The sequence below is a fragment of the Prionailurus viverrinus genome, unplaced genomic scaffold (genome assembly GCF_022837055.1).
Source record: "Prionailurus viverrinus isolate Anna unplaced genomic scaffold, UM_Priviv_1.0 scaffold_55, whole genome shotgun sequence".
Taxonomy (NCBI): Eukaryota; Metazoa; Chordata; class Mammalia; order Carnivora; family Felidae; genus Prionailurus; species Prionailurus viverrinus.
In genome coordinates this window covers 1,762,409-1,788,086 of record NW_025927617.1, presented here as the reverse complement: position 1 = coordinate 1,788,086, position 25,678 = coordinate 1,762,409, and the positions used below count along the sequence as shown (strand labels likewise).

Here is a 25,678-nt window from a genome sequence, read left to right as displayed (position 1 = left end):
AAGTAGAAGGTAGATGTATGTGTACAGTGAACTTTTATGTTTTACTTTAAATTGCTTGAATTTGAAAGTGAGATTTCTTAATGACACAAATTAAGCACATAAAAAGGGTATTGAACACAAGACAAGGAACACTGGGCTCAGAGTACAGCTTTTTCAATTTAGTCATAAATGTGTGAGAGGCTTACCCATATTAACTTGGTCTTGAGGCATCATTCCCTTGAGTCTTTCTTGAGTCCTTGCAATGCAAGGCTCACAATGAAACAGTAAACTGGCCATCAGTTTTATAATGAATGACCTTTGTGAAGAATACTGAAATTTCTGATATCAGAACTATCCAGGAGGCAACGAGTATAAAAAATTAAGCAGTGGGAAGCCACTTTTACAGCTGTCACAAAGATACAACTGATATTTCAAAACTATATAATCTGAAGATACTGTCATGTTTTATTAGTTTAACAAAGTTGCAAGTGCTGTTTACATAATGGCTTTAACAATGTTGATGTTGTAAGTGAAAGTTCACTGTGATTTTTATACTAAGTTTATTGGCATTTTTATGTAAAATTAGGACTGCAGATTATTCCCCCACCAGTCTTAGTCCAAGGATGTGACCCTAACCAGATGCAATTATGCAGTCATGTGGAACCTTCCTTTCTAGTGCTGAAAAAGAAAATGTCTCTAATTATTGGCTTCAATAAATATGAATCCATACTACTTCTTTAAAAAGTGTGTATTCTTTGAGGCTACTGAAAAGAATTTGTGATTTACAGTCAGTAACCCTGTGTTTAAGATCTGAATACATTATATAATAGCTGTGTCACTTTGCATAACCAACCACTCCTGATAGTTAATCAACTGTCCCTATCCTACTTCCTATCTCACAAAGTTATTGAAACAATAAAATGAGATAATATGAAATGGCGTTGTAAACTGTAGTGTTGTGCAAATAATATCATTATCATCTTTTAGCACCTACAGTGGCAGAGATAATGATAAGTGGCGATGGTAACTTCCCTCACATTGTTATAAAGAAAATTTCCCCTTTAGTTTTAGAATCACATGGTAACTTTTAAAAAATGAAACTTCCAGAAAGTGTCATTAAAAATTTGGCACTACATCTTGTTTCTGTCACTTTATGGGAAAAAGTTAAGAATTAAAATTTTATAAGAGTACTAGAAAATACTTGCTAATAGGAAAACAAAACACATTTGTTGTTTAGTTTTATGTCTTTCAGAACTCTTAGGAATGGACAAAAAATAGTGTAAACACTGATTTTTTCTCTTAAATTTCAGTTATCTACCTCATATTCTACCATGCCATCTTTGTGTTCTTTACCTGGACCTACTGGAAGTCTATATTTACACTTCCACAACAGCCAAACCAGAAGGTAAGAATACTGGTTACTCCATAAAGACTAAAGACAGAGGAAAGTAGAAATGTCAAAAACAAAACAAAACAAATAAACAAAAACAAAAAGAGATTTTGGGGCGCCTGGGTGTCTCAGTCGGTTAAGCGTCCGACTTTGCCTCAGGTCATGATCTCGCGGTCCGTGGGTTCAGGCCCCGCGTCGGGCTCTGTGCTGACAAGCTCAGAGCCTGGAGCCTGTTTCGAATTCTCTGTATCCCTCTTTCTCTGACCCTCCACTGTTCATGCTCTCTCTCTCTCTCTCTGTCTCAAAAATAAATAAACGTTAAAAAAAAGAGATTTTTTAAAAAAGCAAATAATTTTCCATTACAAAAGAGATTCAGGGTAATATTTAAAAAGGACTCTTAGTGATTAAGGTAAATGATAGTCTATTGAAGGATAGTCTATTGCAAGATCACTGACCATAGATACCTTGAAGACTAAGAAACCATTATCTGAACTGGTGATAAAATTAAAAAGCAAGAACAACTTGGATACTGAGGACTCATCTATTTCAATTTTGTAAAACTGTATAATATTAGAACCCAGTGATATTCTGGAAGACAACTCCTAGAAAAAAATTACAATAGTTAAATTATTATTGTCAAACTGTACTCCCTTGAACCAAAGTGTTTCATGCAGTATTTGAGAAGGTTAATCAAAGAGTTTATAACTGTATCAGACATTTATACTGTGACTACTATAAAACAAGTTAGGTTGTAAAGTAGAAAAAAAGGAATGATGAAAGATATTTAAACAGCTTCCAAACATTAGGAAAAATACTGATATAAATTTCTCCACTTATGGAACCAAAATGGTATACAAGAAAAATGAAATTAAATACAAATGAAAACAGTAATAGAAGAATTGAGAAACATAAGAGATATAGGATATATAGAAAATAAACGGCAGCAGTCCTTCCTTATGAGTAATTATTTGAAATATAAATGGATTAAACCATCTAACTAAAAGGCAAAAATTGACAAATAAATAAACATTATCATCTATTTTTTAAATTTTATCCTTTAAAAATTTTTAATTCCAGTATAGTTAACATACAGTGTAATATTAGTTTCAGATGCACAAAATTTAGTGAGTCAGCACTTACATACAACACATGGTGCTCATCAGGAAAAGTGCACTCCTTAATCCCCATCACCTGTTTAACCAATCCCCCCACCTACCTCCCCTCTGGTGACCATGAGTTTGTTCTCTATTAAGAACTTGTTTCTTGTTTGTCTCTCTCATTTTTTTTCCTTTGTTCATTTGCTTAGTTTCTTAAATTTCACATATGAGTGAAATCATATGGCATTTGTCTTTCTCTGACTGACTTATTTTACTTAACATTATATTCTCTAGCTCCATTCATGTTGTTGCAACAACATATTGCAACATATTATATGCAACAACATATAACATATGCAACATATAACTTATATAACATATATATGTTGAAATATAACTGAATAATATTCCAGTATATATATATATTATGTTAATAATACACATACCACATCTTATTTATCCATTCATCTGTCAATGGACACTTGGGCTGATGCCATATTTGGCAATTATAGAAAAAAATGCAATAAACATAGGGGTGTATATAATCTCTTGAATTTGAGTTTTTGTATTCTTTGGGTATATACCCAGTAGCATGATGACTGGATCTAGGATAGGTCTAGTTTTATTTTTTTAATGTTTATTTATTTATTTTGAGAGAGAGAGAGAGAGAGAGAAAGAGAATGCACACAAGTGGGGGAAGAGCAGAGAGAAAGGGAGAGAGAGAATCCCAAGCAGGCTCCACCCTCAACACAGAGCCGACACAGGGCTCGATCTCATGACCATATCATGACCTGAGCCAAAATCAAGATAAAAAATTCAGCCACTCAGGCAGCCCTGATATTGTCATTTTAAATTTTAACTATTCTAGAGGCACTTGGGTGGCTCAGTCAGTTAAGCAACTGACTTTGGTTCAGGTCATGATCTCACAGCTCATGGGTTGGAGCCCCATGTCAGGCTCTGTGCTGACAGTTCAGAGCCTGGAGCCTGCTTCAGATTATGTGTCTCCTTCTCTCTCTCTCTGCCCCTCACCAACTTATTCTCTCTCTCTCTCTCTCTCTCTCTCTCTCTCTCTCTCAAAAATAAACATTAAAAAATTAAAAATAAATTTTAACTATTCTCGTTATTAATATAAAATTTTAAACAATTCTTTTTAATTTTGATAATTAAAAGTAACACTTGGAGAAACCCTTTAATTTGGGGGCTGTCCTTGAGAATATAACTTTTGTGTGGCATACTGAACCTGCTTGAAAGACAAAATTGTTACTGCTAATATGTGATGAAAACTTTGTGGTTATTCAATAAGTTAGTTTGGGTTTGGAATAAGATGTAATGCCTGGATGCCCTATTTCTGGCACTAACCAAGCCTTTTTGAGGATTAGAATGCAATGAGCTAGTAAACACATTTTAGGTGGACAATTGGTGGTAGACTGGAATGTATTTGGTATTAGAGAAATTAATATCATGGCTATCAAATAGGCCCCCAAAACTCATCTTTTCTTTTTAGCAATTAAAAATGTTGAAAATGTGGTCTTAAATGTTAGACATTTGCAGTTCTTATCTGAATCTTATCATCATCCCACCCAGTTTAGGCCTACAAAATTCCCAACCACTCAGCCTTTCTAGTTACCTATAAGCTTTCTAAATAGTGTGAAGGAGACAATTTTTGTCCAGCTAAAATTCACATAATATAAAATTCCATTGTTTCAAATGTTTATATATTTTGAAAGAGTTTGTGTGTGTGTGTGAGCTGGGGTAGGGACAGAGAGACAATCCCAAGCAGTCTCTGTGCTGACAGAGTGAGCTGACATGGGGCTCTATCCCATGATCTTGAGATCATGACCTGAGCTGAAATCAAGTCAGACACTTAACTGACTGAGCCACCCCAGCATTCCTAAAATTCCATTTTAAAGTGTACATTTCATAATGTATAATTAAGTGGTATTTAGTATATTCACAGTGTTGTTCAGCCATCACCACTATCTAGTTCCAGAATATTTTCATCACTTCAAAAGGAAACCCCATATGCATTAGACAATAGTTCCCTCTTTCCCCCATCCCCAGATCCTGGCAACCATTAATCTACTTTCTATCTCATTAGATTTCCTTCCTTTCTGGATATTGCATATAAATGATATCAAACAATATGTAGTCTTTGGTGTCTGGTGTCTTTCTGTTAGCATGTTTCCAAGGTTCATTCATGCTGTGGCATGTATTAGAATGCACTCTTGTTATGCCTGAACAATATTCCATTTATGGACATACCACATTTGGTTTATCCATTCATCTTCTTAAAAATTTTTTTTAGCGTTTGTTCCTTTTTGAGAGACAGAGAGAGACAGTGTGAGTGGGGGAGAGGCAGAGAGAGAGGGAAACACAGAATCCAAAACAGGCTCCAGTCTCTGAGCTGTCAGCACAGAACCCGACGTGGGGCTCAGACTCACGACTCAAGATCATGACCTGAGCCAGTCAGACGCCCAACTGACTGAGCCACCCAGGCGGCCCTATCCATTCATCTTTTGATGGATATCTTGGGTCTTTCCATCTTTTGGCTATAGTGAATAGTGCTGTATGAACGATTGTGTATAGCTCTTTGTTTGAACATCTGTTTTCAATTCGAGTATATACCTAGGAATAGTATTGCTAGGTCACATGATAATTTTATGTTTAACTGTATGAGAAACTGAAAAACTGTTTTCCACACCAGCTGTACCATTTTACATTCCCAGTATCAATGTATGAGGATTCAGAGTTTCCCACATCCACATTAACATTCATTCTTTTCTCTTTTCTTTTCTTTTTCTCTCTCACTCTCTTTCTCTCTCTCTCCCTCTTTCTCTCTCTCCCTCTCTCTCTCTCTCTCTCCCTCTCTCTCTCTCTCTCCCCCCCCTCCCTCTCTCTCTCCCTCTCTCTCTCCCTCTCCCTCTCCCTCTCCCTCTCTCTCTCTCTTTCTTTCCATATGTATGTATATTTTGGACTTCTTGGTGGGTGTGAAGTAGTATCTCACTGTAGTCTTTATTTACATTTCTCTATGACTAATGATGTCAATCATCTTTCCATGTGCTTGTTGGCTATTCATATATATTCTTCATTTATTAGTTGGGTTGTTTGTCTTTTTGTTATTGAGTTGTAAGAATCTTTATATATTTTGGATACTTGACATTTATCAGGTATGTAATTTGTTAATATTTTCCCCTGTTCCATAGGTTGTCTCTTCACTCTGTTGGTAGTGTTTTGATGCCCAGAAGCTTTAAATTTTGAAGTAATCCAATTTATCTACTTTTACTTCTGTTGTCTCTGCTTTTGATGTCATATCCAAAAGATGATTGCCAGATCCAATGTCATGAAATTTATTCCCTATGTTTTCTTCTAAGGGTTTTGTGGTTTTAGCTTTTTATGTGTAGATACTTAATCCATTTGAGCTAATTTTTGTATATCGTTTAAGTTAAGGATCCAGCTTCATTATGTTGCATGTGCATGTACAGTTTTCCTAGGACCATTTGTTGAAAAGACCATCTTTTCCCATTGAATGGTCTTGACACTCTTTTCAAAAATCATCTTACCACATATGTGAGGGTTTGTTTGTGGGCTCCTACTTCTACTCCATTAGTCTTTGTGTCTGTACCACACTGTTTTGAATCTTGTATCTTTGTAGTAAGTTTAGAAATAAATAAGTGAGACAAGCAAGTTTGTTCTTTTTCAGGATTATTTTGGCTATTTGGGGTTCCTTGAGATTTCATATGAATTTTAAGATGGAATTTTCTATTTATACAGAAAAGTATCATTGGAATTTTGATAGAGATTGCATCAAATTTGCAGACTACTTTGGGTGGTAACAATATTCTTAACGATATTAACTTTTCTGATCCATAAACATGAGATGTCTTTCCATTTATTTGTATCTAATTATTTTTAGCAACAGTTTTTAGTTTTCAGTGTACAAGATTTTCACCTCATTGATGAAGTTTATTCCTAAGTATTTTATTCTTTTTCATAATATTGTAAATGTAGTTGTTTTCTTAATTTTTATGATTATTCATTGCTAACATATGGAAATACAGCTGATTGTTGTGTGTTGATTTTGTATCCTACAATTTCGCTGGCTTTAACATATTACTTCTAACAGGTTTTGGTGGAGGAATCTTTAGGGTTTCTACATATAAGATCATACTATCTATGAACAGAGGTAATTTTACTCTTTTCTATCCAATTTGGATGCCTTTGATTTTTTTTTTCTTGCCTCCTTGCACTGGTTAGAGAAAGTGTTCCTCTCTTCTCTCTCTGTTATTTTTTTTAAGATTCTGAGAAGGGCTTATGTTATTTCTTCTTCTAATTGAATTTATCTGTGAAATCATCTGGTCCTGAGATTTTCATTATTGATTGCTTTTTGATTATTAAATCTCTTAACTTATTTTAGGTATATTCATTGGGTTTTTTCTTCTTGATTCAGTTTTGGTACTTTTTGTATTTCTAGGAATTTTTCTGTTTTACCTAGGTTTCTAGTTTCTTGGCACACAATTCTTATACTGTTTTCATATAATTATTTCTGTTTCTGTAAGGTCTGTAGTAATGTAACACTTTCATTTCTGACATTAGTAATTTCTCTCTCTCTCTCTCTCTCTCTTCCATTTAGCTAAAAATTGCTTAAATTTGTCGATCTTTTCAAAGTCACAATTTTGGTGGTATTGTCTTATTGATTATTTCTGTTTTCTATTCCTCATTTGTTTTTATACCTGCTCCAATGCTATTTACCACTGCAAATCTTGGGGTTAGATTGCTCTTCATTTCTGTTTTTTTAAATGTTTTATTTATTTTGAGAGAGAGAGAGACAGGGACAGAGACAGTGCAAGCGGGGGAGGGGCAGAGAGAGAGTGAGACACAGAATCCAAAGCAAGCTCCAGGCTCTGGGCTGTCAACACAGAACGTGACGCAGGGCTGGAACTCAACGAACTGCGAGATCATGATATGAGCTGAAGTTGGATGCTAAAAGTGCTGAGCTACCCAGGTGCCCCGCTCTTCATTTTCTGATTCCTTAAGATGTAAAGAATATTGAATTGATATTATTCCTTTTATTATATAGTTATTTATAGCTAAAAATTTTCCTCTGAACACTGCTTTATTGCATCCTATAATTTTTGGCATGTTGTTTTCTCATTTTCATTTATCTCAAAGTATTTTTTAAATGTCTCTGGTGATTTTTTATTAATTCATTAGTTGTTTAAGAGTGTGTTGTTCAATTCCACAAATTTGTGGATTTAAAGTTTTACTTCAGTTATTGATTTCTTTCATTCCACTGAAGTCAGAGATTGTGTGATTACAGTTTTTTTTAAATTTATTTAGATTGTTTTGCGTCCTAATCTATGGTCTATACTGGAGGGTGTCCTGTGTGCTTATAGGAAGAATGTGTATTCTACTATCTTTGGGTGGAGTGTTATATATACGTGCGTTGCATCTAGTTGGTTTACAGTGTTATGAAATCCTCCATTCTTTATTGTTCTTCTGTCTAGATGTTCTATCTATTATTGAAAATGGGTGTTTGAAATCTTCAGTTATTATTGTAGAACTGTGTAATTTTCCTTCAATTCTATCAGTTTTACTTCTTATATCTGGGGGCTCTTTCTATGTTTATAACTGCTGCATGTTCTTAATGTATTGACTATCTTATCAATATGTAATGTCTATCTCTTTCTTTTTTTAATGGATTAAATATTTTATTTTATTCATTTTATTTTTTCCAGCTTTATTAAGGTATTATTGGCAAATAAAAATTGTATATATTTAAAGTGTGAAATGTGATGCTTTGATATACATATAAATTGTGAAATGATTATCACATGAACTAACATATCTGTCACCTCACATAGTTACCATTTTTGTTATGATGCAACCCTTGAGATTATTCTCTTAGTATTTTAATTATACAATACATTATTAATACATTACTATTAACTATAGTCACCATGCTGTTCATTAGGTCTCCATAACCTATTCATTTTATAGCTAAAATTTTGTACACTTTTGCCAACATTTTCCCTAACTCCCACTTCTCAGTTCCTGTAACCATCATTCTGCTCTATTACTATGAATTTGACTTTTTTTAAAAAAGATTCCACACATAAGTGAGATCATACGGTTCTTGTCTTTCTGTGTCTGGCTTATTTCACTTAGCATAATATCCTCTAGGTACATCCATGTTGTTGCAAATGGTAGGAATTCTTTAGTTTTAAAGACTGAGTAATATTCATTTATACATATATTCCATATTTTCTCTATCCACTCATCTGTTGATGAACACATAGGTTGTTTCTATATCTTTATGACTGTAAATAATGCTGCAATAAATATGGGAGTATGTATGTTTCTTCAGCATACAACCTGTTTTCATATCCTTTGGATGTACACCTAAAAGTGGGATTTCTGGATCAGATAGTAGTCCTATTGCAAATGTCTGAGGAGTTCCATACTGTTTTCCATAATGGTGGTAGCAATTTATATTCCCACCGACAGTGAAAAAGGATTCCCTTTCCTCTACATCGTCACCAACACTTGTTTATGCTTTGACATTTTTTTTTGATAATAGCCATCCTGACAGTTGTGAGGTAATATCTCATTGTGGTTTTGATTTACATTTTTCTGATGATTAACAAAGTTGAGCACCTTTTCAAATACCTGTGTGCCATTTGTATGTTCTTTTGACCATTCTTAATATGGTTATTGTTATTATTCTTGCTATTGAGTTGTATGGGTTACATATATATTGTATAAAAACTGCTTATCAGATAGTTTGCAAAGATTTTCTCTCATTCCAAAGGCTGCTTTATCATTGTATTGATTGTTTCCTTTGCTATACAGAAACTTTATAGTTTGAGGTAGCCCCGCTTATTTGTTTGTTTGTTTGTTTTTGCCTTTGTTATGTGTGACTTTGGGACCAAATCCAAATTATTATGCCATAACCAGTGTCAAAGAGTTTTCCTCTTTTTTAAGGATTATTATGGATTCAGGTATTTTGTTTAAGTAATTAATTCATTTTACTTATTTTTCTTTTTTTTTTTTAAGTTTATTTAGAGAGTACATGAGCAAGCACAAGCAGGGGAGAGAGAGAGAGAGGGGGAGACACAGAATCCGAAACAGGCTCCAGGCTCTGAGCTGTCAGCACAGAAACTGATGCGGGGCTCAAACCTATGTACAAACTGTGAGATCATGACCTCAGCCAAAGATGAATGCTCAACTGACTGATCCACCCATGCACCCATCATTAATTCATCTTACATGAGTTTTTGTAAGATAAAGATCCATTTTCTTCTTTTTGTGTTTGAATATCCATTTTTTCCAGCACATTTATTAAAGAGATTATCATTTTCCCATTGTGTATTTTTGGCAACATGGCTAAAGATTAGTTGACTGTATTTTGACCTCTTGATTCTGTTCTAGTGGTCTATGTGTCTCTTTTTATGCCAGTATGATACTGTTTTGATTACTATACATTTATAATATAATTTGAAATCAGGAAGTGTGATGTCTCTAGCTTTGTTTTTGTTGCTCAAAATTGCTTTAATTAATTAGGACCTTTTGTGGTTCCAAGAGGATTTTAGGATTATTTTATACATTTCTATAAAAGGATACTATTGGAATCTGTAGATAGCTTTGGGTGTGTGGATATTTTAACACTATAAATTTTTTCAATTCATAAACATAGGAAATCTTTCCACTTATTTGTGTCTTCCTCATTTTGTTTCATCATTGTTTTATAGTTTTTCTCCCACATTTCCTTCAACTCTTTTGTTAAATTTATTCCTAAGTATTTTATTCTATTTTTTTCTAGCATCACTTATTTTATTTTATACTTTGTTTTATTTTTTATTTTTTAAGATAACTTATTGTCAAATTGGTTTCCATACAACATGCAGTGCGCATCCCAACAAATGGTCTCCTCCCTGCCCATCAAGCACTTTCCCATCTCCCCCACCCATCTACCCTTCATTTGTTCTCAGTCCTTAAGAGTCTCTTATGGTTTGCCTCCCTCCCTCTCTGTAACTTTTTTTTCCCACCCCTTCCCCCATGGTCTTCTGTTAAGTTTCTCAAATTCAACTATGAGGGAAAACATATGGCATCTGTCTTTCTCTGCCTGGCTTATTTCACTTAGCATAATACTTTCCATTTCCATCCACATTGATGCAAAAGGCCATATTTCATTCTTTCTCATTACCAAGTAGTATTCCATTGTATATATAAACCACATCTTTTTTTCCAATATATGAAATTTATTGTCAAATTGGTTTCCATACAACACCCAGTGCTCATTCCAAAAAGTGCCCTCCTCAATATCCATCACCCACCCCCCATAAACCCTCAGTTTGTTCTCAGTTTTTAAGAGTCTCTTATGCTTTGGCTCTCTCCCATTCTAACCTCTTTTTTTTTTCCTTCCCCTCCCCCATGGGTTTCTGTTAAGTTTCTCAGGGTCCACATAAGAGTGAAACCATATGGTATCTGTCTTTCTCTGTATGGCTTATTTCACTTAGCATCACACTCTCCAGTTCCATCCACGTTGCTACAAAGGACCATATTTCCTTCTTTCTCATTGCCCTGTAGTACTCCATTGTGTATATAAACCACAATTTCTTTATCCCTTCATCAGTTGATGGACATTTAGGCTCTTTCCACAATTTGGCTATTGTTGAGAGTGCTGCTACAAACATTGGGGTACAAGTGCCCCTATGCATCAGTACTCCTGTATCCCTTGGGTAAATTCCTAGCAGTGTTATTGCTGGGTCATAGGGTAGGTCTATTTTTAATTTTCTGAGGAACCTCCACACTGTTTTCCAGAGTGGCTGCACCAGTTTGCATTCCCACCAACAGTGCAAGAGGGTTCCCGTTTCTCCACATCCTCTCCAGCATCTATAGTCTCCTGATTTATTCATTTTAGCCACCCTGACTGGCGTGAGGTGATATCTCAGTGTCGTTTTGATTTGTATTTCCCTGATGAGGAGTGACGTTGAGCATCTTTTCATGTGCCTGTTGGCCATCCGGATGTCTTCTTTAGAGAAATTCTATTCCTGTCTTTTGCCCCTTTCTTCACTGTATTATGTGTTTTTTGGGTGTGGAGTTTGGTGAGTTCTTTATAAGTTTTGGATACTAGCCCTTTGTCCGATATGTCATTTGCAAATATCTTTTCCCATTCCGTTGGTTGCCTTTTAGTTTTGTTGATTGTTTATTTTGCAGTGCAGAAGCTTTTTATCTTCATGAGGTCCCAATAGTTCATTTTTGCTTTTAATTCCCTTGCCCTTGGAGATGTGTCAAGTAAGAAGTTGCTTCAGCTGAGGTCAGAGAGGTTTTTTCCTGCTTTCTCCTCTAGGGTTTTGTTGGATTCCTGTCTCACATTCAGGTCCTTCATCCATTTTGAGCATATTTTTGTGTATGGTGTCAGAAAGTGGTCTAGTTTCATTCTTCTGCATGTTGCTGTCCAGTTCTCCCAGCACCATTTGTTAAAGAGACTGTCATTTTTCCATTGGATACTCTTTCCTGCTTTGTCAAAGATTAGTTGACCATACTTTTGTGGGTCCAATTCTGGAGTCTATATTCTATTCCATTGGTCTATGTGTCTGTTTTTGTGCCAATACCATGCTGTCTTAATGATTACAGCTTTGTAGTAGAGGCTAAAGTCTGGGATTGTGATGCCTTCCGCTTTGGTTTTCTTCTTCAATATTACTTTGGCTATGTGGGGTCTTTTGTGGTTCCATATGAATTTTAGGATTGCTTGTTCTAGCTTCGAGAAGAATGCTGGTGCAATTTTGATTGGGATTGCATTGTGTGTGTAGATATCTTCAGGTAGTATTGACATTTTAACAATATGTATTCTTCCAATCCGTGAGCACGGAATGTTTTTCCATTTCTTTATATCTTCTTCAATTTCCTTCATAAGCTTTCTATAGTTTTCAGCATACAGATCTTTTACATCTTTGGTTAGATTTATCCCCAGGTATTTTATAGTTCTTGGTGCAATTGTGAATGGGATCAGTTTCTTTATTTGTCTTTCTGTTGCTTCATTATGGGTATATAAAACTGCAACCTATTTCTGTACATTGACTTTGTACCCTGCGACTTTGCTGAATTCATGTATCAGTTCTAGCAGACTTTTGATGGAGTCTGTTGGGTTTTCCACGTAGAGTATCATGTCATCTGCAAAAAGTGAAAGTTGGACTTCATTGTTGCTAGTTTGATTCTTTGGTTTCCTTTTGTTGTCTGATTGCTGATGCTGGGACTTCCAATACTATGTTAAACAACAGTGGTGAGAGTGGACATCCCTGTCATGTTCCTGATCTCAGGGGGAAAGCTCTCGGTTTTTTCCCATTGAGGATGATATTAGCTGTGGGCTTTTCAGAAATGGCTTTCATGATGTTTAAGTATGTTCCTTCTATCCCAACTTTCCTGAGAGTTTTCATCAAGAAAGGATGCTGTATTTTGTCAAATGCTTTTTCTGCATCAATTGACAGGCCCATATGGTTCTTATCGTTTATTTTATTAATGTGATGTATCACATTGATTGATTTGCTAATGTTGAACCAGCCCTGCAGCTCAGGAATGAGTCCCACTTGATCATGGTGAATAATTCTTTTTATATGCTGTTGAATTCGATTTGCTAGTATCTTGTTGGGAATTTCTGCATCCATATTCATCAGGGATATTGGCCTGTAGTTCTCTTTTTTTTGCTGGGTCTCTGTCTGGTATGGGGATCAAAGTAATGCTGGCTTCATAGAATGAGTCCAGAAGTTTCCCTTCCATTTCTATTTTTTGGAACAGCTTGCAAAGGATAGGTATTAACTCAGCTTTAAACGTCTGGTAAAACTCCCCTGGGAAGCCATCTGGTCCAGGACTCTTATTTGTTGGGAGATTTTTGATGACTGATTCAATTTCTTCACTAGTTAAGGGTCTCTTCAAATTTTCTATTTTTTCCTGTTTGAGTTTTGGTAGTGTGTGGGTGTTCAGGAATTTGTTCATTTCTTCCATATTGTCCAGTTTGTTGGCATATAATTTTTCAAAATATTCCCTGATGATTGCTTGTGTTTCTGAGGGACTGGTTGTAATAAATCCATTTTCATTCGTGATTTTTTCTATTTAGGTCCTCTCTCTTTTCTTTTTGAGAATCCTGGCTAGAGATTTATCAATTTTGCTCATTTTTTTCAAAAAACCAACTCTTGGTTTCATTGATGTGTTCTGTTTTTTTGGATTCTGTATTGTTTATTTCTTCTCTGATCTCTATTATTTCTCTTCTTCTGCTGGTTTTGGGGTGTCTTTGCTGTTCTGCTTCTATTTCCTTTAGGTGTGCTATTAGAGTTTGTATTTGGGATTTTTCTTGTTTCTTGAGATAGGCCTGGATTGCAATGTATTTTCCTCTCAGGACTGCCTTTGCTGCATCCCAAAGGGCTTGGATGGTTGTATTTTCATTTTTATTTGTTTCCATATATCATTTAATTTCTTCTCTAATTGCCTCGTTGACCCATTCATTCCTCAGTAGGATGTTCTTTAACCTCCATGCTTTTGAAGGTTTTCCAGACTTTTTCCTGTTGTTGATTTCATGTTTCATAGCATTGTGATCTGAAAGTGTGCATGGTATGATCGCAATTCTTTTATATTTACTGAGGGCTATTTTGTGACCCAGTATGTGGTCTATCTTGGAGAATGTTCCATGTACAGTTGAGAAAAAAGTATATTCTGCTGCTTTGGGATGTAGAGTTCTAAATATATCTGTCAGTCCATGTGGTCCAATGTATCTTTCAGGGCCATTATTTCTTTACTGAGTCTGTGTCTAAATTATCTGTCCATTTCTGTAACTGGAGTATCAAAGTCCCCTGCAATTACCACATTCTTGTCAATAAGGTTGCTTATGTTTGTGATTAATATTTTTAAATATTTGGGTGCCCTAGAATTCGGTGCATGGACATTTATAATTGTTAGCTCTTCCTGATGGATAAACCCTGTAATTATTTTATAATGCTCTTCTTCATCTCTTTTTATAGCCTTTAATTTAAAGTCTAGTTTGTCTGATAAGTATGGCTAGTCCAGCTTTCTTTTGACTTCCAGTAGCATGATAGAGCGTTCTCCATCCCCTCACTTTCAAGCTGAAGGTGTCCTTAGGTCTAAAATGAGTCTCTTGCAGACAGCAAATAGTTGGGTCTTATTTTTTTTCATCCATTATGATACCCTATGTCTTTTAGTTGGAGCATTTAGTCCATTTACATTCAGTGTTATTATTGAAAGATATGGGTTAATCATTGTGATGTCTGTCGGTTTCATGCTTGTTAGTGATGTCTCTGGTATTTTGTGGTCCTTGCAACATTTTAGTCACAGAATCCCCCTTAGGATCTCTTGTAGGGCTGGTTTAGTGGTGATGAATTCCTTCAGTTTTTGTTTGGGAAAACTCTCTCCTATTCTGAATGACAGGCTTGCTGGATAAAGGATTCTTGGCTGCATATTTTTCCTGTTCATCACATTGAATATTTCCTGCCATTCCTTTCTGGCCTGCCAAGTTTCAGTAGATAGGTCTGCTATTACCCTTATGTGTCTTCTTTGTATGTTGAGGCCTGCTTATCCCTAGCTGCTTTCAGAATTCTCTATTTATCCTTGTATTTTGCCAGTTTCACTATATGTCATGCAGAAGATCAATTCAAGTTACGTCTGAAAGGAGTTCTCTGTGCCTCTTGGCTTTTGATGTCTGTTTCCTTCCCCAGATTGGGGAAGTTCTCAGCTATGATTTGTTCAAGTAAACCTTCAGCTCCTTTCTCTTTCTCTTTGTCTTCTGAAATTTCTATGATATGGATATTGTTCCATTTGATTGCATCACTTAGTTCTCTAATTCTCCCCTCGTGATCCTGGATTTTTAATCTGTTTCTCAGCTTCCTCTTTTTCCATAATTTTATCTTCTAATTCACATTTTCTCCCCTCCACCTCTTTAATATGTGGTGTGGCAGTCTCTATTTTATTTTGCACTTCATTTGTAGCATGTTTTTATTTCATCATGACTATTTTTTAGTTCCTTGATCTCTGCAGTAACAGATAGTTTACAGTCCTCTATGCCTATGCCTTTTTCAAGCCCAGCAATTAATCTTATGACTATTATTCTAAATTCGTGTTGAGTTATATTGCTCATATCAGTTTTGATCAATTATTTAGCTGTCACTTCTTCCTGGAATTTCTTTTGAGGGTAATTCTACCATTTCATCATTTTGGCTCGTTTTCTATCCCTTATGAGTTTTAAAAGTTTGTTATGTGCTCTGCCCCTGCAAGCACTGCTATATTAAAGGGGGGTCATTCACTGTCCAGGGCCTGACCCTTCAGGAGGTGTTTTTTGGAGAGTGTTACTTGCTCTTTGTTGTTGTGACTTTGGTTATTTTATTTATCTACTTGTAGTGATGTTTTGGACCTTCTACGAGGTGTGCCTTGATTTGTTCCTTGATGTAGCCCTAAAAAGGAAAACAGACAAACAAACATAAAACAAAGACATGCAAACACACATACAAATAAAACAAACAAACGGACAAAACACACATGCAAACACACAAACAAACAAACAAAATTCCAAAATTAAAAAAAAAAAAAACAGAAACACCAGCTACAAGCAAAGAACAGGGTGGAGGCGGTTCTGATGGAAGAGCACATACAAAGAGAAATGACAGGGGCGGGAACAAAGAGAAAGAGAGACTAAATAGCTTAATCCAGAGAGAGAGAGAGGAAAATAAAGAAGGAGGTGGGGAAGGAAAAAAATGAAGATAAAGTTACCCAGACTGAGAAGCTCTGTGTCTCGATTATTCCAGAGAGAGAGAAAGAAAAGTAGAGGAGATGTAGAACACGTATCAAGAAAGTGGAGTAAATATGTCTGCTTAAACAAACCAACAACCAGAGTAACCAGCCTAGAGGAGGGAAGAGATAGGAAGGGAGAATATATTTAAATAACAAGAATTGTCCTGGAGTTAAACCAGGCTATGCAGCATCACTGGTCTGGATGATGGAGCCATCTGGTTGCACAGCATCTATCTGGCTCCAGCAGAAAGGCAGTTACCCAGCATGGAGGGGTGTGGTTTGGTGTAGGCTTATCCCACCTCCACTATGGGCCCCAGGACTGATCCCTAAGGCCCTGCCTTGGTGGTGGTGGCGGGGGGAATGGCGATCCCCCAGTCTCTTCTCCACGACCTAGTGGACTCCTTGTGAGTCGTCCTCATTGTGTCACAGGCGTAGATGGGGGAAGTCCTTCTTGCTCCAGCAAATCCCCTGGCCCGGTACTTGTCTAGAATTCAAAGTCCCTCTCCGTGGACTCTGGAACTGGGGGAGCGCCTCTCTGTGCCACTCAATATGTGGTCCAGGCTGGCTTTGTCTGTGCTGCTGCACTTCAGGAAGGACTGCCTTTTCCTGCTGCAAACTGTGCTGCTGACCTTGCTGCTGAGCCCAGGGTTGGTGAATGCAGGCAGGCTTTGTCTTTTGCCACAGCACTCCAGGGAGGGGGCTGCTTTCTCCTACTGTGGACTGCACCCTCGACCTAGCCACTGAGTCCGGGGGTGGCGGATGCAGGCAGGCTTTGTTCTATCACGCAGCCCTCCAGGGAGTGGACTGCTTTCTCCTACTGCGACTGCACCCCTGTTCTACCACTGAACCCAGGGCTGGCTCCCCTCCTCCCCAGGTGTGTGAACAGGAAGCCGGCCCCAGTCCGAAGAAAGCCCCGCAGTTAGAGATAGGATCCCTCTCAGTTCCAGACTGGGATTTTTCTCTTCTCCATATACAGTCCTACACTTCCCCAGCCGCTCTTTATCTTCCCTTTGTCTCTCTGCAGAAGGGTATCCCTGCCCTCCATGCCTATGGGGCCAGTTTTATCTCCCCCAGTTCGCTATCACCCACCTATGGTTTCTCAAGTTGTCTTGTGTTCTTCCCGGTAGATTCAGTCTCTTTTCCTCCCTGACTCCCTGACTCTTGGGGTTCAAATCCTTTGGTTTCATTACTTCTTTGTTTGAGAGACGTGGGAAGTACGGATGCCCCTACTTCTCCTCCATGTTGGCCCCTCCTCCCAGTATTTTATTCTTTTTGATGATACTGTAATGCAATTGTTTTCTTAACTTCTTTTTTTGGATAGTTTGTTTTTACAGTATAGAAATGCAACTGATTTGGGGATTTTTTGTTTTGTTTTGTTTTGTTTTTTACCTTGCAACATTACTGAATTTATTAGTTTTTGTGGGCTTTTTGGGGTTTTGTATATGTAAGATCCTATCATCTACTAATAGAAAACTTAAAATCTTCCTTTCTGATTTGTATGCCTTTATTTCTTTCCTTTCCTAATTGTTCTAGTTATCACTTCCAGTAATATGTTGAATAGAAGTGGCAAGAGTGGGAATCCTTTTCTTGTTCCTGATCTTAGAGGGCAAGCTTTCAGATTTTCGCAATTGAGTATGACATTAGCTGTGGGTTTCTCATCTGTGGCCTTATGTTGAGGTATATTTGATCTAAACCTAATTTGTTGAGAGTTTTTAATCATGAAATGATGTTGAAATCTGTCAAATGCTTTTTGTGCATCTATTGAGATGATTATATGACTTTTGTCCTTCATTTTGTAAATATGTTGTATCACATTTTTTGATTTACATATGTTAAGCCATCCTTGTATCCTAAATATAAATCCCACTTGGCCATAATGAGTGATCTTTTTAATATGCTGTTGAATTTGGTTTACTAATATCTTAAGGATTTGGCATCAATGTTTACCAAGGATATTGGCCTGTGATCTTCTTTTCTTGTAATGGCCTTGTTTGGCATTGTCATCATGATAATGCCGTCCTTGTAAAATGAGTTTTGAAGTGTACTGTTCTCGCCAATATTTTGGAAGAATTTGAGAAGAACTGGTGTTAATTCTTCAAATATTTGGTAGAATTCACCAACGACACTATCTGGCCCTGGACGTTTCTTCATTTGGAGATTTTGATTACTGATTCAAAGTCCTTACTTGTTAATGATCCATTAGTATTTTCTGTTTCTTCATGTTTCAGTCTTTGTGGGTTGTATGTGTCTGGAAATATCCGTTTCTTCTAGGTTATCCCATTTATTAAATGTTCACAGTAGTCGCTTATAATCTCTTGTATTTCTGTGTTATGAGTTGTAATGTCTTCTCTTTCATTTTTTATTTTGTTTATTTGAGTCTTCTCTTGTTTTCTTAGTCTAACTAAAGGTTTGTCAATTTTGTTTATCTTTTCAAAAATCAGCTCTTAGTTTTTTTGACACTTTCTGTGTTTTTTTTCTAGTCATTATTTCATTTATTTCTGCTCTCATATTTTTTAGTTCATTCTTCTATTAACTTTGGGCTTCATTTCTTCTTTTTCTACTTATTTGAGATAAAAACAGATTATTTGAGATATTTCTTTTTTCCCATTGTAGGTATTTATTGTTACAAATTTCTCACTTAAACTGCTTTTGCTGCATATCATAAGTTTTGCTATGTTGTGCTTCTATTTTAATTTTTTTCAATATATATTTTTATTTCTCTCTTTATTTCCTCTTGACCTATAGGTTATTCAGGAAGGTGTTGTTTAGTTTCCAAAAAAATGTGAACTTTACAGTTTTCCTCCTGTTATTGATTTCTAGTTTTATGTAGTCATGACCAGAAAATACCCTTAATATGATTTCCATCATTAAATTTAAATAACAATTCTTAAATTTGTTAAGATTTGTTAAGATTTTTTTTGTCAAACTTATGATCTATTCTGGGGAATGTTCTGTGTGTGACTAAGAATGTTTTGTACATATTTGTTGGGTCCATTTGGTTTATAGTGTTATTCAAATTTGCTTTTCCTTATTGATTTTCTGTCTGGATGATCTATAAATTGATAAAAGATGGATATTAAAGTCCCCTAATTTTTAAAATTTTTCTAATGTTTATTTTTGAGAGGAAGAAAAAGTGAGTGAGAGAGGGGGAGAGAGAGAGGGAGACAAGGAATCCGAAGCAGGCTCCAGGCTCTGAGCTGTCGACACAGAACCCAACACTGGGCTCAAACTCACAGACTGTGAGATCATGACCTGAGCTGAAGTCTGAGGCTTAACTGACTGAGCCACCCAGGGGCTCCTAAAGTCCCCTATTTTTTATTGTATTGCTGCCTATTTCTTCCTTCAGTTCTGTCAATCTTTGCTTTATATATTTAGATGCTTCAATGTTGGGAACATAAATATTTAAAATGTTATATTAGCCCTTTATCATTATATAATGACGTTCTTTGTCTCCTGTTATAGTTTTTTACTTAAAGTCTCTTTTGTCTGCTATAGTATAGCTAACCTTGCTTGCTTTTGATTTTCATTTGCATGGAGTATGCATGGAATACTATTCCTTTGCTTTCACCCTATAAATCTGATTGTGATTGTCTTATACAAAGCATGTAGTTGTGTTTGTCTGTCTGTCTGTTTGTTTGTTTGTTTGTTTTTAAATCCAGTCAGCCATTCTATGTCTCTTGATTGGATAATTTAACCTATTCACATTTAAAGTAATGATCCATAGGTAAGGATGTACTATATCATTTTGCTAATTGTTTTCTGGCTGTTCTGTAGTTCCTTTGTTTCTTCCTCCTTGCTGTTTTCTTTTGTGATTTGATAATTTTCTGTGGTGATGTGTTTTTATTTCTTTCTCTTTCTCTTTTGTTTATCTGCTAGAGTTTTTAAATTTTTGGTTACCATGGAACATACATAAAACATTTATAATATTCTATTTAAAGCTAGTTATTTTACTTAACATAACACTGTCCAGTTCCATCCACGTTGCTACAAGAGGCCATATTTCATTCTTTCTCATTGCCACATAGTATTCCATTGTGTATATAAACCACAGTTTCTTTATCCATTCATCAGTTGATGGATATTTAGGCTCTTTCCATAATTTGGCTAACAGAAGACCATGGGGGAGGGGAAGAAAAAAAAAAGAGGTTAGAGAGGGAGGCAGCCAAAACATAAGAGACTCTTAAAAACTGAGAACAAACTGAGGGTTGATGGGGGGTGGAAGGGAGGAGAGGGTAGGTGATGGGTATTGAAGAGGGCACCTGTTGGAATGAGCACTGGGTGTTGTATGGAAACCAATTTGACAATAAATTTCATATTTTAAAAAAAAGAACTCCATGAAACAAGCATGGTATAAGTAAATAAATAATAAAGCTAGTTAAAATGTGACTTTGGTTGCATCCAGAAATGTCACCCTATTTCTTCACCCCAACATTTTATGTTTTTGATTTCACAATTTATATCTTTTTGTAGTATATTTACTAAAATTTATTTTAGCTATAGTTATTTTTAATGCTTTGTCTTTTACATTTATCCTAGAATTAAAAGTAATTTATTCACTAGTATTACAGTATTACAGTATTTTGAAATGGGTATATAGTAACCATTACCAGTGAATTTTGTTTACTTTCATATGTGTCCATGTTACTAATTAGAATCTTTCCATTTCAGCTTGAAAAACTCCCTTCAACATTTTTTATATGGCAGTTCTGGTGATGAACTCTCTTAAATTTTATTTGGTGGGAAAATCTTTATTTCTTCTTTATTTCTAAAGGATGGCTTTGCTAAGTAAAGCAATCTAGGTTGGTAGTTTTTTCTTTTCCTACCAGCATTTTAAATAGGTCATCCTACATTGTCCTGATGTGCAAGGTTTCTGTTAAGAAATCCACTGATAGATTTATAGGGGTTCCCATGTAAATAACCAGTGTATTTTTTCTTGCTGCTTTCAGAATTCTCTTTGTCTTTGATTCTTAAAAGTTTGATTATAATGTGTCTTGGCGAAGTCTTCTTTTGGGTGAAGATGTTTGGGGACTTTCAACCTTCATGTATCTGGATGTTCATATGTCTCCCCAAATTTGGAAAATTTTCAGCCATTATTTCTTTAAATAAACTTCCTGTCCCTTTCTTCTCCTTTTATTTCCATAATGCATATATTCTTATACCTGATAGTCATACAGGTTCCATGAGCTGTCTTCACTCTTTCATTTGTTTTTCTTTTTGTTACCCTAACTGGGTAATTTCAAAAGACCTGTCTTTGAATTTACAGATTCTTTATTCTGCCTGATTCTTTAAGAATGGTGTCAATACTCCCTATATTGGTTTTCATTTTATTAATTGTATTCTTCAGCTCCAGAATTTCTGTTTGGTTCTTTTTTATGATTTATCTTTGTTTAACTTCCTGTTTTGTTTGTATATTGTTTCCCTGATTTTGTTATGCCATCTAACTGTGTTCTCTTGTAATTTGCTGAACTTCCTCAAAACAATTAATTTGAGGGGTTTTTTATAAATAAATCTCCATTTCTTTGCAGTTGGTTACTGGAATATTGTGTTCCTTGGATGATGTCATTTTTCCCTAAGTTTTTGGATTTCTTGCAGCATTATACTGATGTATGTGTATTTGATGGAATAGTCATCTCTTCTAGACTTTATGGACTGGTTTCAGTGAAGAAAGACCATCACTTGTGGGTGGATGCAACAGTGTTGGATGGGTGATGTGAGGCAGTTGAAGCTCCAGGTGAGGTGCAGTGGCATAGTCTCTGTGCAGCTCTTATCACCTGTCATCAGAATCAACAAACACTAAAGGGGCCGTTGGTGGCCAAGGCTGCAGGTATCTTCAGTGGCAGTGCGGGCTGTTGGGGTCTTCAGTGGTGAAGGCTGCTTAAGTCCTCCTGATCTATTTTTCTCCCATGGTGGAAATCATGGCTAAGAGAATCCTTCCAGGCCATGAGTTCATCCTGTGAGCACACTTACAGTGGCTGTATCAATAGTGTTTTATGCATGGGTACCATTGGAGTAGCTATGGAGCCAGAGTCTAGAGTAGAGGCATCCATGAAGCCACTGGGGTGGCTCTTTGGTCTGGGGTCATGGTGATATTAGTGTCTTGGGTACAGGTACCCCCACTGCAGTGTTGGTAATGGTGTGTGAGGTATAGGTGCTTGTGGAGCAGCTGTGGAGCTGGGGTCCAGAGCATAGGCTTGTACAGAGCTACAGAGGCTCTGGGTCTGAGGCATAGGCACTCCTGCTGTGGAAATGATTCCATCATCCTCTGTGAAAGCATTCACTATTCTGCGAGCAGTTGTGTGTGGTATATGGATGAGCCTGCTATGATAGTGGCTTGGGTGTCCTAGTTTTGTACACTTGTGGAGCAGCTATGGACATGGGTTCTAGAGGGCTTGTGCACCCACTGCAGCAGTTCTACAGTTTCCATAATGTGAGCACTTCAAGAGTGGCCATGGAACCAAGGTCCAGAACACAGATGTGCATGAAATGATAGTGTTTCAGAGCTTGGGATATGTGATACCCTTTCATGTCAGTGGCTCTGGTTTTGGAGGTACTGGTGTATGCAGGATGGCCATGGAGCCAGGATCTGTGGCATGGGAATGCATTCAGTGGCTGTGAATCTGGGGTCTGATGTGCAGATGCACATGAAGTGGCCATGGCTCTGGGATCTAGGGCAAGCACAGACTTAGGGGAAGTGGCAGACCTGGTACTAGGGTGGCACAGTAGTAGTTTCATTTCATAGGGAGGTCTCAACAGTTTCTCATTCTCTGGGGAGTCTATTGTGGTGATAGCTTTTGGTTACCTCAGTGGCAAAATCTGCGAGTATCATCTGCAGAGCAGGCTGCTGGGATCCACCCAACAAACACTATCGACTCCTCTTCTGTAAAAGTTGTTGGAATTCATGGCTATTCATGGCAGTTTTTGAGGTCCTCAGAGGCAAAAGTTGCCAGGATCCATTATAGAGCAGGCCACTGGGAACTGCATTGGCACCTGCCACATGGCTGATACTGATAGTCTTTGCCCATTTTCTTTGTTCCTAGTCCTTTCCAGATGTCTCAGCATGCTGATCTCCCCAGCAATACTTTCTGTGTGATTATTCTCCATTTTTTCATTCCACTGTGTTGTTGCATGTTCTTAATTAGATTCTTAAGCCCTCCCAGGGCTGTCTTCATCCAAACATACTGTCTTCATCCAAACATACTCCAGTAGGATGCTGGTCTCTCCTACTCTGCTATCTTTCTGACATCACTAATATGGTCTTTATCTTCTTTGTATCTTGTAACAGTTTTGGCTTAAAGCCTCTTTCATGTGATATTGGTATGCCTACCCTTGATCTCTTTTGATTGCTATTTGCTTAGAATACCTTTTTCCATCATTTCACTTTCAGCCTATTTACATCTTTGGTTCTGAAGTGACTTGTTTATAGATATCATAAAAATAGATCATAATGGGACTTCCAGGGAAGATGGCAGAGTAAGAGGACCCTAGGCTCACCTCTTCCCACAAATACAACTAGAAAACACTCATATCAGTGTAAATACCCTGGAAAATGACCTGAGGACTGGTAGAATAAACTCCACAATTAAATATAGATAAGATGTCACATCAAAGAGGATAGGAAGGGCAAAGACGTGGTCAGGAACTAAAGGGTCTCCTGGGACTGTCTGCAGGAGGGGGGGATGGCATGAGCACGAAAAGGGGAGATAAACAAGCCACCACACTGGTAAGCCTGCATGGGGAATACAAAACCCAATAGAATTTGCCTTTGAAAATCAGAGGAGCTGAGTTTCATGAGCTTTTATAACCAGTGGGATGTAAAACCTGAAATTTAAAAAAATCAGTAGGCTCAGCTCTGAGAGAGCTTGTGGGCAAGAGGAAACGGAATCCCTATCCTTAAAAAGACAGCACAACAAACAGCCTGTGGAGATACAGCATAGAAGCAGCAGTTTGGAAGGTGCCTGGGGCATATGGGAGGGAGTTATTTACTAATCTCAGGGCATATCCTGGAGAGACAGAAATAATAGGGAAACTACTCCAAGAACAAAGGAACTGGAAGATGCCATTTACCTCCATCACTCTAGAGGAGAAAAACACAGCCACCTAATAGACTCACTACATAACTTGCCAGCACCGCCATCTCGACCCCCCTTGCAGTACTTCTGCCACTCCAGTGCTATAGACAGTCTGCATCAGTCTGTCACTGCAGGGCCCCTCCCACAGAGGATCAGGGACACACAAAGCTCGTTAGCACCACCACCCCACCAATCACCCCCACACTATGTTGGGCAGATGTGCACTTTCCAATACACTCTTCACCAGAGCCCATACAGGGTGGTACCATAGGCCTGGCAGTATGCAAGCAGACCCTACAGTGGCCAGCAACACACCAACGTGACTCCTGCCCTTGAGAAAGAGAAAGATAACCACACACACCAGTCAGACTGAGGCCCTGGCAGAGGTCTGGAGGCAGACAACTGGTCTGACTTCAAGACTTTCCACCAGTGAAAGTTTCTCATAGGACAAGATGGGAAAAGCACCCAACAATTAGGTGCTACTGCACCACTGATCTGACTCTACTCAAGTCCAAGGCACCCCCAGACTTCCCATTAACACCACATGGAGGAAACACTTCTGCTAATAGGCAAAGAGAGCAATTGGTGATAATTGGACTGAAGGAAAAAGTAGGTCAGCCACAACAGCAGGGTGTATGTATTACACATAGAAGACATGCCTGAAGGGCCAGGTTCTGAACAGGGGACACTGCACAGCAGAGCACTACAGGAGCTCTTCTTCATAAGGCCATTACTTTCAAGTTCAGGAGACATAGCTGTCTTTCCTAACACACAAAAACAGACACAAAGTGTAAGACAAAATGAGGAGACAGAGGAATATGTCTCAAATGAAATAACAGGACAAAATTACAGAAAGAGACCAAAGTGAAACAGAGATAAGTAATATGCCTAATAGAGAATTTAAAGGAATGATCATAAAGATACTCACTGGAGTTGAGAAAAGAGTAGAAGACATCAGTGAGACCCTTATGAAATATATAGGAAACATATTTAAAAAACAATCAGGCATGAAGAACACAATGCATTAAATTAAAAATACATTCGATGGAATAAATATTAAACTAGATGAAGTAGAAGAACAAATTAGTGACCTGAAGGACAGAGTAATGCAAAGTAATGAAGCTGAGTAGGTGAGAAGAAGAATGTGCAAAACAAAAATAGACATAGGGAATTCAGTGACACTACTAAGTGTAATAATATTCAATGTATACAGATCCCAGAAGAAGAGAGAGAAAAGGGGCATAAAATTTATTTGAAGAAATAATAGATGAAAATTACCTGAATCTGGAGAAGAAAACAGAAATCCAGATCCAGGAGGCAGAGAGATCCCACAATAAAATCAACTCAAGGAG

At 37.1% G+C, this 25,678-nt stretch overlaps 1 protein-coding gene across 5 annotated transcripts in view; it reads left to right on the top strand.

Moving 5' to 3' along the window:
- ZDHHC15 (zinc finger DHHC-type palmitoyltransferase 15) overlaps positions 1 to 25,678 on the top strand; it is a 357,936-nt gene that overhangs the window by 117,345 nt on the left and 214,913 nt on the right. For all 5 annotated transcript variants that reach the window (XR_007149886.1, XM_047848206.1, XM_047848204.1 and 2 more), the window contains exon 3: positions 1,290 to 1,384. Coding sequence is in view for 4 of the 5 variants with exons in the window: in XM_047848206.1 (XP_047704162.1) it covers positions 1,290 to 1,384 (95 nt within the window). In the remaining variant the exon portion in view is untranslated. The remainder of the gene's footprint in view (positions 1 to 1,289; positions 1,385 to 25,678) is intronic.